This window comes from Serinus canaria, chromosome 11, assembly GCF_022539315.1.
Source record: "Serinus canaria isolate serCan28SL12 chromosome 11, serCan2020, whole genome shotgun sequence".
Lineage (NCBI taxonomy): Eukaryota > Metazoa > Chordata > Aves > Passeriformes > Fringillidae > Serinus > Serinus canaria.
In genome coordinates, this window is record NC_066325.1 from 8,358,895 (window position 1) to 8,373,954 (window position 15,060).

The 15,060-nt window shown below is 41.4% G+C and overlaps 1 protein-coding gene across 2 annotated transcripts in view; it reads right to left on the reverse strand.

The window, feature by feature from the left end:
• The window catches only part of ZNF423 (zinc finger protein 423), a 221,796-nt gene that overhangs the window by 169,880 nt on the left and 36,856 nt on the right, over positions 1 to 15,060 (reverse strand). For both annotated transcript variants that reach the window (XM_030227724.2, XM_030227723.2), the window contains exon 2: positions 12,000 to 12,059. In XM_030227724.2, the coding sequence (XP_030083584.1) occupies positions 12,000 to 12,059 (60 nt within the window). The remainder of the gene's footprint in view (positions 1 to 11,999; positions 12,060 to 15,060) is intronic.

Genomic DNA, 15,060 nt, shown 5'->3' on the forward strand with positions numbered 1-15,060 from the left:
CTTCACCACCACAGCTGTTTGCACATACAGTATATAAAAACAAAACAAACAAAAAAAATTTTAAAGTGGATTTTGCAAATATCTTGTCTAGAAATTGTTTTACCCATCTGAGTATTACAAACTTGTGCAAGATTTGTACCTGAAATTCACCTTAATTAGAAAAAGTACATTTTTGCTGCAGAACCTTTCTTTCATAAGATTGTAGACCAAATGCTGCTCTCAGTTATACTTTGCTAGCCCTGTTGATTTTCTTTATGCTTCTTGGACGTTACTGTGGAAATTTGGCAATAAATGTATTTTGTTTAATATGAACAAAAAAGAGAAGCCAAATGCTTTTAACACAGAACATTTCTCATTCATTTAGCAGAATAAATGGTCTTCTGGACTCCTGTGCTAATTACAGAGAGTCTGATATAAACTGCTATCAAGGTTTAAGCCCACTTTTTCTCAGTTTTAATAACGGACTCACATTCTGTAGAAAGTAATGACAGTATTGTGAACTGACCATTTTTCTGCAAATATTTGATTAAATAAACCATGAAAAATTGAAATCTTCCCTTTTGTCACTGAAAGGGCAGACTATAGTCATCTTTCTTTACTATGGTCAAAATTATGTACAGGAAGACTTCAATTCAAAACATTGTCTTACAGGCTTTTAAGCAAGCTTCATAGTCAGGAAAAGGCACTGATATTTTTGTTGCTACAATTGCATCTCCTTGATGTGTGAGCAGGAATGGCCTGACATAGCCCTTCTTGGGGGAATGCTGTTCAAGTCCAAGTTACACATTTCTTTTAACAAAAACCATAAGTGAAATCAAGATGGAACTAATCAGTCTGTCAAAATGATACATTTACAAACCACAAAAACATCTTATTTGAATAAGAAAGAAATAATTCTCTGATTTGCTTTCTGTGAATGGAAACAACCACTACCTCCATTTGTATTTACTCATCTGACAAAACCAGGGCACAAGAATTTAGTGTCTAAGTCACCTATAGCCCCTATCCAAGCTAAATAATACCAATAAGCACAAGTTTACACCATGCCCAGCTTAAGGGGTCCAAAAAGCCTTTCAGGGGAAAACCATCACTCCTCCTCTCAAGGAGAACACAATGGATTAAAATAAAACATACACAGAGCAACAAATCTAAATTTCAAACCCTTCTCAGAGGACTTTTTCTACCAAGGTGCTTCAGTCGGCCCCAGCTCACTACACACACAGGGACATGACCAGCAAGCTCCTTCCCACTGTATTTCTCTCAAAATGAAAATTCTCTCAGGCTTTGGTTCAAATAACACTCAGAGTCTTAAAACACATGCACACAGTGCATGGAGATCTAACCATGTCAATGGTTTTCTTTATCCAAGCAAAAACTTCCAACTATTAGGGAAGAAGTTTGTCTGCAGGGTCCCTCCATTTTATGCTGGCAAATAACTTCCCTCAGAAACGCTGCAGCTTGCAGTACCAAGGTGCTTAGAGAGGAAACTGGGATGATGTGACATGTGCAATCCCATCATTCTACCACAAGGAAAAAGCACTGTTAAACATCTGAGTTTTCCTTTTGGAGCTTTAATGAATTTACTAAGAAAATGTAACAGTGGGCTCACTGACTAGAACGCTCAAATTTAAGGAAAAGTGTGTTTTCTTTAGTCACAACAATGCAATAATATTTCACAGCTCTTAAAAGCAGCTTTAGTGTTTGAAACACATCAGCAACACTTGCATATCAATTTATTTGTAAAATACAAACTTCCCCTGCTGCAGGAGCCTGAAACATGAGAGTGCAGAGTGGTGGCTCTCCCTTTTCTGAGGAGAAATAAACCTTTACCCAAACATTACACCTACAAATTTCAACACAGCAACAAAGACAGTTAATTTTCTATATCTAGATGATTACATCACTAAAATATATTAAACAGATTCACCGCAAATGCATCAAAGCTTTCAACAAGACTGGTTATTTTCAGCCAAATTACCAGGCTGATGTTTAAATACCAGTAAACTGGAGTCCTTGTTTATCTGTTGCAAACTACCAACTTATCCTCAAGGAAAAGCCAAGCTAAAACGTGTACCTCTGAATCCACACTGTTCAACAGCATTCAGAGAAAGCTCATTCTGACTCACATGTTTACATTTTTACTGCTAATTGATTTACTCCTTCTGAAGGAGTTGCCTTGAACAGGAGGTATCCCTTCTTTCTCCCCTTAGCCCCCCTGCTCCAGCTTCATTACAACCCTGAGCTGTTGCCAAAATGAGATATTGCCTCATTTTTGGTACCATGCCCTTGAAGGCATCTTATTAGAAAAGACCATTTCTTAATTAACATTTTTGATCTTTAATCTATTACACATCCCTTTAATCCCATACGGAGGAGCTTTTGGCCCACTTCCGCGGCGTGGCGGTGGGAGGCAATAGACTTGGCAATTTGTGCTGAGGGCTCTCTCCCAGCTGGGCTCCAGCACGGCCGGCTGCAGGGCTGCCTGTGCTCTCACTGGTCAGCAGCAGACATTTGCAGTTATTATTTTATTGCCTTTTTTTTTAATATAGACTTCAGAGAGCCACCGCTCAGTATTAAAGCCAACAGGCAGAATGGCAAGCTTGTGGATGAGATCAGACTTCAGCAAGGGGCTGTCAAGCCCTTAGAATAACCAGCAAAACTCTTAAGTGAGAGATTTAGTGGATCACCAACATGTGAAGTGTTAAAGAAAAGTACAATGTTAAGTCCCTTACATCATTTTACTTGCAAATAATTACAGCAATTACAATGTGCTAACTGGCAATTAACATTACAGGCTTCACAACTCACCAGAATTTTTTAAAGCTATGGCCCTATGCAAATTGTCTCTTTGGTACTTCTGATTTGGTGGCTGTATGAGCTAATGGCTACACATTAGCTCAGCAGATCCCGGAACAGAATTGCCCACGTGCCAGATAATTTAATTAGAGGCTTGATCTTGTCAGAGCTTTATGCAACACAGACTGCTTCCAAGCAAAGTGTGTGGGTTTTTTCCTTTCTCTTCAGTGTTTTGTGACTGTCTAATAATTTCTACTAGCAAACACCAAAGCCATCCAAGGGAGAAAGGAAGCGAAGCACGAGTATGGTACATACCAGCAGGCAGCACTCCAGTCCCAAGTGTGAGGAATTCAAAATTGTGTGGAGCAAGACACATTGAGCACCTCTTCCACACACACCCCAGTCTGCTGCCAGGTCTCTGCACACATCTATTAAATCTTCATCGTGCTGTTACTCAGCCCCAAGGAAGACAAAGGTCACTTGTCTCCAAGTGAAAGCTATAGGGTATCTCAAATCTCATTATAAATGGTCCCATTTAAGAGTTTTCTCATTTGAATTTATACACAACAAATACAAGGTTATGAGATGAGCTTGGTTTATTTTGACAGTGACATCGTAATTCCTTGTAGTGAGTCTGGAAAAAGGCTACTTTAGACACTAAATGACAGAAATGCAAACATATCTCCTGTTATGTCCTTAATTTTTGTTTGCTACACGTTTTTATACTACAGTAACAATACTTGGACTCTTGGTCCATGATAAGGTAAACAGCTTAGGACAATATAACCAAAAATAGCGTAGTAAAGGCTACAAAACTTTTACAAGTCAGGTCAATGTTGAGCAAGACCCACTAGAGGTCCCTTCCAACCCAAATTATTCTAGTTTCCTGTACTGAACAAGCAAAGATTTTTTTGGGGAAAGCATCATAAATTTCACACATTTCTTCATTGCAGAGTTTCATATCAATGTTCTTACTCAGCGCAGAACGTAAAGCAGTGCAGCTTGTTCATTCAATTTATTTTTCTTCTTTTACAACCTTGTTTATAAAACCCCATTCTCGTGGCTGCCATGGTTTGTTTTTTTCTTAAGAAGAATGATTACTGGGGGATCCACCACTATGGTATTATATTTTATTGATTTTTCTTGTTTAAGCAACAGACCAACATAATATATTCTACTATTCTTGTTCTACATTTATTCAGGCTGGGAGCTTTGAGCTACCAGTTACAACTGCAGAGTATAAACCAGTCAAACGAGAACAAGTTTCTGTGAAAACCAAAGAAATTGTTCACCAGGAGACTTTTGTTCAACTCTCCAGCTGTCTGCTTTCACAAAGGTAAAACCCACTGCAATCACTACGGCAGCATGGTTTCAGCTTCCCCCACACCCACCAGCCAGACAAGGCAGATTTGGAAAAGCAAAGCCACTGACCTGCAGAAATGACTCAAAGCAGGATGGGCTGGCAAGTGCCCATCAGTTCCAAAGCCAGAGCCCTTTGGGGAAGGTCAACCTGCAGCATTGTGCATGTTGAATAATGCAAAGTAGTGTGAATATGTGGCACAAGGAAGACTTCCTCCAAGGGTGGGAGGCTTATTTAGCATCTGCAAGTGCTTTAAATCCTACATTAAAATATTTACTGAAATAAACTCTAGAAAGCACAATTTGCCAGACCATTCTGTCTCCTCAAATCTGCAGATGAGCAAATCCAGAATGCAGCAGAATTGGATCAATTAGAGATGAGAAGGATTTATCAGCTGATTTTATCCATCCCTCTGCTGATATAAGACCATTCCTATACTGTATTTTCAAATGCTTTGTCCAGCCTCGTTTGTAAATTACCAAAGTAATGGAAGATGATACCAGGCTATTAGATCCCACTACCTAGAAATGCTTCCTGATATTCAGCATTCCTAGCATCTCCTTCGCTTTATCTTAGCCCATTACTCCTAGCTGTGCCCCTGAAAGCTATCATAAACAACAGATATAATTTCTACTTAGAAACACAAAAATGTTTCTCTAATCACAGCCCTTCACTTGGGCAGCAAGGGAGAACAAGGTGGCACCACTGAAAGAAACACAGGAATGGAAGACAAAGCTAGGAAGGAGCTGTGCCTTCCTCTTCTCCAGCACTCACTCCAGCTCAATAGCAGATCCTTCACCAGGATTTTCATGCCTGGGGGAGACCAAGCAAGCCCAGGAGAGCCAGGAAGGCTGCTCCTGATGGTCCACCCATGAAAGGGATTGGCTTCCTTCAGTCTGTGCTAGAAAATGAAACGGTCTTACAATCTCCCAGCAGGTAAAGCACCAACAGGCAGCCTTTAAAGAAAAAGTATATTTGGCAGAGGGAGAAAAATGCTGGCAAGGGAGGGATGCAGCACTGGGGAGGTTGGTCCCACCTACCACAGAACATCAGTATGCAGTCATCCATGGTGGTGGCATGCTTGTGTCTCTGGCAGGATGTAGCTCCAGAAGACCCTCTGGGAACATCCCCAAACCCACAGCAGCCCCACACCAGCACGTACACCATGGCCACAAGACTTCAGATGAGGTTATCCTGATGACCCCAGAGGTATTCCCAGACTTGACTGAAACCTTGCTGCCCCTTACCAGTCCTGATGCACTGCTGGCATCCCAGTGTACACCAGTCCTTGGGGCCTTGTCCACAAGGGGCTGTAACCCTGGAGCCTGCAGAAATCCTCCCTTTTACAGTTGCAGGCTGTAGCAATTAGGAGGGCTGGCTTTAGGCACCAAAGACATGCTGCAATGCATTACACTTGCTCAGCTTCCTTTAAGCAGACCAGCTTTCCTGTGTACATTGTCTTTAAGAAGGCTGGAAAAGGGTGGGTGATGGGGTAGGGGGAGAACTTGAGAGCTCACTTTGAAATGAGCTTTTCTTTCCTTGCCTCTTGTACCATGGAAATTAATTCTCCTCCTCTGTGCTATTGCTATAATTTTCCCAATTAACATTTTTAATAGTAAGTATTTTCTAGGAAACGCCATAATACACAGGTGTGTGCTTCTAATTTAAATACTGACACCCATGCTGTGTTCACATCTGAAGATCGCTCCTCCTTGCCGGAGCTTCCCTCCCCAAACAAGAGGGGAACACCTACGGTGCTGCCCCACCGGAGAGCCTCGGAGCCTGGCGGGGCGGCTGCTTCCACACCACGCGCACGTGTCAGGGCTGCTCTGCACGCACCAACAAATCCCATTTTTGTACTGCTCCTTCCCCTGGAGAAGCTACAGCTGCAGGATGTCACCTGGACTTCAGGGACCCCCAGGAGCCACCCTGTCACACCAGCCAAGAGCTCCTTCCTGCAGCCCCACACCCACTGCCCAGGAGTGCTGGGAGCAGAGCCTTGCTCACAGGAAGCCCTTGTGCCTGCAGATACAGAGCTGTGCCCAGACTCCCACAAACTGAGGAATCTGGGAAAGGTTTAGAATTACTTGTTTTGTTTCTTTTTGTATTATCCAGCTACAAAAATCTTACATCTGTCTAGGATGTTCATCTACCACATTATCTGAGTATCAGGTACTTCCTATTACTTCATATTCCATTTAATAAAACACAATTAAAAGCACTTTCTTTAAATAAATATATAAATTAGTATTTATCTGTAAAATAGTAATGCTAAAAAAAGATTTTATAATTAGGAAATGAGAATTATTTTTATTTCCTCTTCTAAAACAACATAGTACAATGTGACATCTTAAAAACCCACATATTTCCAAGGAAAATAAAATCTCAACTTATAATAAGTGGGGAATGCAGTAACCCAAGCTGCAAACATTCCAAGTTTTATTTCTTGTTTGCATTTTTCTGGGTTCTGGATGCTTCCAGAACAGATGTTTAAAATTTTGAGACCCTCAGACTATACTGACTGGGCTGCATCCCACAGGTCAGTATAGGGACAAGGATGCCATTTTTTAAACCAACACAAGAAAGCCAACCAGCTGAGATCTCACAGTATACTGAAAAAATACTCAGCTAAAAAGTTACCAAAGTCTTTCAAGTTCTTTGCTAAATTCAAAGATTTATTTAGTTGTAAATCCTTACCCAGTGTAATCAGAATCTTCTCATACTGATTTACTAATGAAATCAGCTTCTAGAAGATATCCGAGCTTGTGAAGGCACTCAGGACAGGTAATTTTAGAGTACTTGCAAAATAACAGGTTTCTAATGCCCTCTGAATTGCAACTGACCTTTCCAGTGCCCTGCAGCAGAGATGTCAGAATTTCATGTTGTGTTTTTCTGCATTTTGCAATTAGAAGGTAAATGAGACAAAATCCAATGCATGTAGGAATAGAGAAAAGGAATTTGGTGTCTGTGGAGTCTCCCTCACCCAAACTCCCTGAATGCTTCTGACACAGCCCATGCCCACAGGCAGAGGGCAGAGACAGTTCTGGGGGCTGGGACACCACAGGGGACAGGGGCCCTGGGAGGCTGCTGCTCTTGGGCAGCAAGAGTGGCCCATGCAAAGCCCAGAGTGCTGGAGGAAAGCTGAGGGGAAAGCAGCTGTGTAGACAAAACAGGCCTCCCCAAGGAGAAAGGTGAGGCAGGAGAACACATTTTCTGTTACTTATCTCAATAAACAGAAAATGGGAAAAAGTTAAGGCAAAAATACTTGCAGCAGTGAGTCTCTGTTTGCTTCATGAGACCCCAGCTTTCCCAAGAAGCCAAAATTAAACCCAACTCTACAGAACACAGGAGAACAGAAACTTTCAACACTGGGAACAGACAATGCAGCACCAGGATCAGAAGACTGAAAGAGGAGAACAGAGGGAACAGGCAACACGAGCCCCGAGCAGCAGAGACAGCATTAAAAACACCCCAGCATGGGCTCTGGTAGCCCTGCAGAAAAAGAAAGTCTCCAAATTGTGTCAAGATGTTGCTCCTCTAGAGATACCAAGTGAAAATTTTGATTTACATAGCTGGGAGATGCCATGCAAAGCATAAGAGAGGAAAATGAGTGACCACAGGATGGTTTTCCTTTATTTTGTGGTTCATTTCTGAAAAGCTGCTGCTTCCCCTTTTCTTTCTCCTGAAAGAAGAGAAACTTTAAAAGAAATTGCAGAATGCAATTAAAAATCTAAAATGGTGTACTGCATTAAAAAAGCACAGGGGAGAAAACTTAACAGAAAAACATCAAATATCTGTGTCCTAAAATATTGTGTTTTGTTTTTTTTCCCCATGCTGTGCTGTGTTAACATGTCCCTCACACGTGTGCCCAGCTGCTGCTGCGAGCTCGGTGGCAGGGACAGGAAATTTGGAGCTAATGGGGAAAGCAGGGAATACCAACCTGTAATTTATTTTTATGATTTCTGGAATGTTATAATTAAATTACACTAATGTTATGTGCTAATGGATGGTTGGGCACTGAGAGGCCTTTCCTGTTGCAAACACTGCAAAGAACCCCCACGCTCTGCAAACACTCGTGCACAGAGACATACCCAGTGACATTTGTGCCCAGCACTCAGGACATGGTCCATAGTTCCCTATTTCCAAAACTCTTTCTTGATCAGTACTGTAACATGTAGCTGCAGAGAAAAACAAGATACCTTCAACTACCTCAAAAGCAGACACACAAAAAATTGGGCTTTTAGGTCTGCAGGCTCCTGAGGAGAAGACAGAATCTGCTCTGTTTGCCCCAGACAATTCAGCCAAGATTCCCTGGGGCTTCACAGTCAGGCTAATGAGAAACTCCCCAGCAACTCCCATATAAAATGCTTTCATAGGTCTTTAAAATGCCTTAAATTCTCTATATATTTAGTAAGACTTTTTACTTCTTTAAAATGTCCCTTGTTGCTCCTCAAGATAATACCCTGGTGATGTATTGCATCAGAAATGCAGCATTGTCTGACCGGACCTTTGTTTTGTGAGTATTGAACATTATTTTCGTCTTGGCCTCGAAGAAGCCAGAACCCCTTTTGCAGAGCAGAGCTGGGCACTTGCCTGGCCCCCACCAGCCCTGTCCAGTCTGACCCCAGTGACACTTTTGGAGAAGGACAGACAGGCTGCAAGGGCTGCATGTGAGTTAAGGGTGGTGGGGGGGAAAGCAAGGGGAAGAAGTACGCAGCTACACTGTTCCTCTGGAACAGAAAACATTTCTGCCTCTTAGGCAGCAAAACACGCCTGACCAGCTATTCAACAACAAACCAAGTCCTTGGATTAAGGGAGGAAAGGAGAAGGGCTTTTTTCTTCCTTTTACATTAAGGAAAAGATGTTTACAAAACCTGAAGAGGAAGGAAATTTACTATATGCCCATTGTTAAACAGTACTGGTGGACACTCAGATTACCCACCCTGGTGCAAGGGCAGCCTCTGCCCCTTCTATTTTTTTTTTTTTTTATTCTCTAGGTTATTATGCACAGCCTTTGTTTTTTGTTGTTATTTTAAAAAAATTAATTTAAGCTATTTCTAGCTGCATTTGAAGTACTGGAATAAATTCCTCAGTGCAACTATACCATGGGTTGGAGTCTTGCAAAGTGTTTTGCCTTGGCAGATTTTACCAGGAACAAGCAGTTACACCAGAGCAGACAGCAATTTGTGCACACGCTCTGCCACAGGAAAAAGGATGGTCCTGTAACAAGCCAGCACCAAACAGACCCATCTCAACACAGGTTTTTTTGTGCCATGGTGTTTACAGCCAAATTTTCAGGGGCTGCACTCAGCAGCTCCCACGAGCAGCCCTTGCCCAGTGCCATGGTGTGGTCAGGGATGTGCAGGCTGTGCACCCTCAGTACATGTCAGGAGCAGAGAAGCTCCCCCAGGAGACACCGAGCTTGGAGCCCCATGTTTGGCACACCAAGGACAGATGGTCATCAGAGCCACCCAGACAAGACCCATGACTGCAGACTCAACTCATGCTCACAAAATTTTTTTTCAGAATAGCTTCTACTGGTTAGATGAACAAAATAAAATATAGCAGCAAAAGCTCCTTTTTTCACCATAGATGCACCTAATAGTTATTTCACTAGTAGAAAATCATATTTATATATATTTTTAAAAGCTTAAAGTTTACATTCTACCTATAACAGCTCTTGCAGTTCCTACATACCACCCCATCCTGGGACCATGACTCCCCCAGCCCACAGCAGCTGTGTAGAGTGCCAACAGAATTTTTCAGAAGTCACACACACAGAGATGTGCAAACACATACAGGAGAAAGAGGGAGAGAAATATGTTAATTTGAAACATCTGGCAAATGCTTCAGAGTTAACAAGTCCCAGGTTTGGCCTTTGGGGTTTTTTTTCCTTTTGGGGGAGTTAAGGAAGGGGAGGTAATTTTGTCATTTTGGGCCAGAGAAGGAAGGGACATGAAACAAGAAATTGAAGCGTGTTTTTTCACCCTTTATTGAACTTCAACATCACACTACTGAAGCTAATGCAAACAGGAAGATCATAAAAGAACATAATGAAAGTCTCGCACACTGGGACTGAGGGACTGGTTTCAGTTACTGAATATAGCTGTGGAGCCACACCACACAAGAGCCAGTGACTCCACACAGCCATACCACCACAAACTTGGGATTTTTAAGTTTTTTCTGTGTGTTCCTCAATCATATTCCAACCTGCAACTTGTGTGCTATGTACTGCATCCCAGCTTGACAGGATACAGTATCACATCTTTATACACATACAAGATTGACATCTGTAGCTACTAAATGTGTTAAGAAGAAACCCCCCCGCAATTAACACATATTTTCCTAAAGCTGCCATAAATCATGCATACAATACATTTCTCCCACATCCAATATCTTGAATGAGAGCTGTAATTGCAGGGATAAATGAAGAAAAATGGAGACTCAACTAACTTGGTAAAAGCCTTTCACAGTCTTTCTTTTACTTAAGGCATAGTCACCAATACCAACCCCAAATTAACTGCTGTGCACAGGAATTTTTTTGGTCATTGTTTTGAACCATAGGCTTTTTTGAATTTAATACACTTCCAGACTTGTGATAGATAACACTGGTAACTCCACTGCAGTGCTGCTTGAGATGAAGGTCAAGCAAGAGAGCTGGCGAGCACTCTTTTCATGCACCGTTAGCTCCAGGCACAAAGGGGCCTTCCACATCACAGCTGGGGGTTTGCAGCAGCAGCAGCAATATTTGCTATCAAAGACTAGTGAAAACAAACCCCTCCAAGCAGCTAGAGTACCCAGAGAAGATGCACCCAGTGCCCCAGAAGAGGCATCTGAGAGCACAGTGGGTACAAATGTGAAAGGCCACAAAGTGCCACACAAAGGCAGCCTGTGCCTTCGAGACCAGAGAGATGCTCACTTTGGTAAGAAAGTGTCCCCATGGAGGCAGGCTCCCCCTGACTCTTAAAAAACCCATCTAACCAGAAATGCAACACCACTGTTGGTTTTCATATTACTGCTCAGTTTCTCAGCTGTTTCCATATCATTGGTGAGCTTTTAAAAGAATACCATTACACAGTCCAGTGTGGAGAGAGCACAGAAACAGACTTACTGGCTTCAAAATGAAAAATATTCTGAACATCTCATAAATGTTAAAAACAGACAGCAAAATATCTTTACGTGGGGCACAGACTGAGATGTGGCTAGTTACTTTAAACTAGCCACAAACTAATCTGACATTTACCCTTCATGCTTATGTTATCAATACATATTACACAGACAAACTTGATTTATCCTGTTCAATTTCTTGAGCCTCTTTTTATTCAGATTATTGACCTAACACAGATGAACGAGCCTGAGACACGTTTATCACTGTCAAGCAGACCAAAAGCTTGTTCAAATTTTCAATCTTTCTACCATGCTGATGTACCACTTTTATTCTCCAGCCCTGACAGTACTTTCCAATTTCCTCGGAGAGGAGAAATACACACATTCCAGTTGAGACCGAGGCTTAAAATTCCTATTAAAGCAGCTTTTATGTAATTAGATTGGAATGAATGTGTAACAGTGCCCATTGCAGAAAACTTCAAAGTGGTTATACTGGAGAAATCACAACCCGTTTCAGTGTGCCCACAAGAAGAAAGAATGGCTCTCTGGAGGATAAGAGTATATTAGTCTCTGTGTGTAATAGATTTTATTGACCATATGGAACTGATATAAAAATTGTGTTGCAGTGGGTAGTCTTGGATTTGAGACAGGAATGTGACATACAAAATACAGTTCCTGTAAAAAGCCTGGCAGCTTTCTGGCAGTTTTTGAAATCAGAAGAACCCAAAATATTTACCTGATTGAGTCACTGACGAGTCCCAGGTCAAAGCAAAATCTGAAGATTCACCCTCTTCAACTGAAAAAGAACAAAAATAAGTTGTGATTGCTAAAGCAAACCAACTGGAAAGCAAAGTCATCAGAAAACTAGGTCCACTATGACATTAAGTATTAAAACAGACTTCTCCACTGCTGAAAAAGAACTTACTGCTTTCTATAAAATAATTCATAAGGTGGAAATTTAGTAAAGAGGTTTTTCCTACTTTTTAACCTAAATACGGTATTTGTGTTTGCAATTTTTTCCTGAACGGGTGGCAGTAAGTTCATGTGAAATTTTAATAGACGTTTAAACACCACTACCTGCTAAGGCATCATATTTGAAATGCTGTACAATCCCAGCTTGCATGTGCAAAATTGCCATTGTAAATATAGAGGTTGTTTTTGAAATGGATGTTTCAACAGATCATAGTATAGAATCGTCCTGTGAAGGAAAAATTGCCTGACTTATGTCATCCTAACATACTAACACATCTGCCATATTCAGAACCCAGTGATATCTTCAGGGATTTTTCAGAATTAAAAAATACTATTTTGATGTATAACCATGTTCTGTGACATGGCAGTCACAAATAACTGCTTTTAAGGTTTGTTGTTGTTGTGAAGGCTGTCAGAGCCAGTGCTCAGCACTTGCAAGTGACATAGCTGAAACCTTCTGCCTGTTAACAATTATAAAAAACACCGCTTGATTCTTACATTCTTAAAAATAACTAAGAGAACAAGCCAGGCAAAAAAAAGTGCCTGATTCTGCTGTTACTGAAATCAGTGCTGGTTACATTAATGACAGACTAGGCATTTGAAAGCAGCAACTGCAGAAATTCATCTTTTGAAATGCAAAAGTTTATCATTATCATCTGCCCACTCTGACACCAAACAAATTTAAATTATACGTCTTTATCTTCTGATTAATATCATTTACTCCGTGCACTGAACAATTGCCTGCCCTTTCATCTAAGGTATGCTGGATTCAGATGCACATTCTAGAGAATTCTGCAACTGGAATCCAAACCATATTGCAAAGCCAGAAGCACAGCCCAACCCCTGTTGACCAGCCCTGTAAGCTCAGGCCAACCTGCTCCAGTGAATATTTACACTGACATTTGCATCACAAGAATCTCGATTTTTTGCTTTCCTCACATTTTTTTCCCCAATCCAGTGCAGAATTCTGGCATTAAGTTGATGTTAGTGGTAACATCATATGGCATTAGGAACAGAGAATATAATTTACATAGGCAGTGCCTTGACAAATGTAATTTTGTATCCAAACCATAGAAAAATGTGTGCTCCACAGAAGGGCACCGCTCTGGTTTTATAAATTTGTGTGTTTATTAATGGAGGAGCGTGAAATTCAACCATTTCTTTGGAGAAATCATACTTGAATCTTGGCTATACTTTTTCAGAGTCTATGTTAGCATAAAGGCCATGTCACATAATATTAAATTCCAGAATGACAGAGGAAAAACAAGAGGCAAAGCTAGAAGCTTATTGAAGCCATTATTGGTCCTATTCCCTGACGGTGGCAGAGCCAGCTTGGCTGGCGTGTGCTCTCTCCTGAGGGCTCACCTACCATTTTGTGCTCTCTAAGCCACCATCTTGTTCCCATTTTGACCCATCTCTTAATAGAAGAACTCTGGATGCAGTTATCCGAAATACCATTTCAGTTTTACACAAATGCAGGTCTCATTTTAACATCAAAATCTATATACACCTGGGAGGGTTTTTGCTCCAAAACTAAATAAGCCAAGTTGGAAATTCATGTACCTTACTCAAAACAGACATGGGGAATGTTTTAATTTTATTTTATCCTTGACTGCTTTTTGGTTGTTTTGCTTGGAGAGTGGTTTTTTTTATATTACTACTTTTATGCTGAGGCTTTTTTTATTTCTTTACATTTTGTCTTGGAAAGAGAGATTAAAAAAAACGCAGTCTGCTAAAAATACATAAAAGAGATAAATTTGGTCTGAGTCAAGGAGTAGTATATGGATCTGCACTGGTCATTGACAATTTTAGCAAAACACTGACTTTCACGTTGGTTAAACACCAAAGACTGCTCCAGTCCTTGAGCTGCTCTAGGGCAGTTGGCTCCAGCACATAACAAAACCACGGTTTTTGGAATCCCTTAAATGAGGGCAAAGGTTTGAATCAGCCTCTGTTGGCATTAATTTGCTTTGCTCCCTAATGACTGAAAAGGGGACAGAGAACATTCACGTGGAGGCAACGGCACTGAAATTCACTTTATATTATCACAGTCATGGTTTCAGTTTCTCCCCCTCAATTTGCACAGACCCACCACAGAGCTGACAGTGCTGCACATCCATGGAAGGAAGAGGCCAGTGGGATGGAGCCTCCTGAGCTTAGGCACAGACACATGGCCCTGCAGCTGCTGTTCACACCACTACCACCACCTTTCCCTTTGCTTTTCCATTTTTCCTTTAATTCTTTTAAGCAAACATCATCTTTCAGAGGCTAAACTACAAGAAACAGTAACAGCCAAGTCTGTTCCAAGAGGGATTGCAGTATTAACTGACTCAAGCACTTGATCCTCACCTGCCCATCCATCCATACATCCATCCACCCAGCTAGGCAGTGGGCAGAGAGAAACAAGGAGCAAAAGCCACCATATCCACAAAAGAAAGACCAAAGGACGATGTCTATACACTCATCAAGAATCCCCAAAGGTTTGCTGGGAAATGGCATATGCAAAGCTGAAGCAAAAAAGGTGATCAGGCTTTGTCACAGACAGCAAGTGTAATTGTAGGGAGACACTAAACTCCATGTGCTTCTGCTCCCTCTCCATAATGGGCATAAAACCAAGAGCTGTGAGGTTCCTCTGTGGCTGCCTAATCTTCTGGATATAAATGGTTATTTAAGGAGCCAGCATTTGAAGTGGTGTCACCGCTGGCCTTTCCTCAACCTCAGCAGTGAGCAGAAGCCATGGAAGTCAGAAAGAAATAAAATGTTTTCTTCTTCCTAAAGTCAACTTCAACAGCCAAGCATTTGCAGCTGAAATTTGCTCTCAGTTG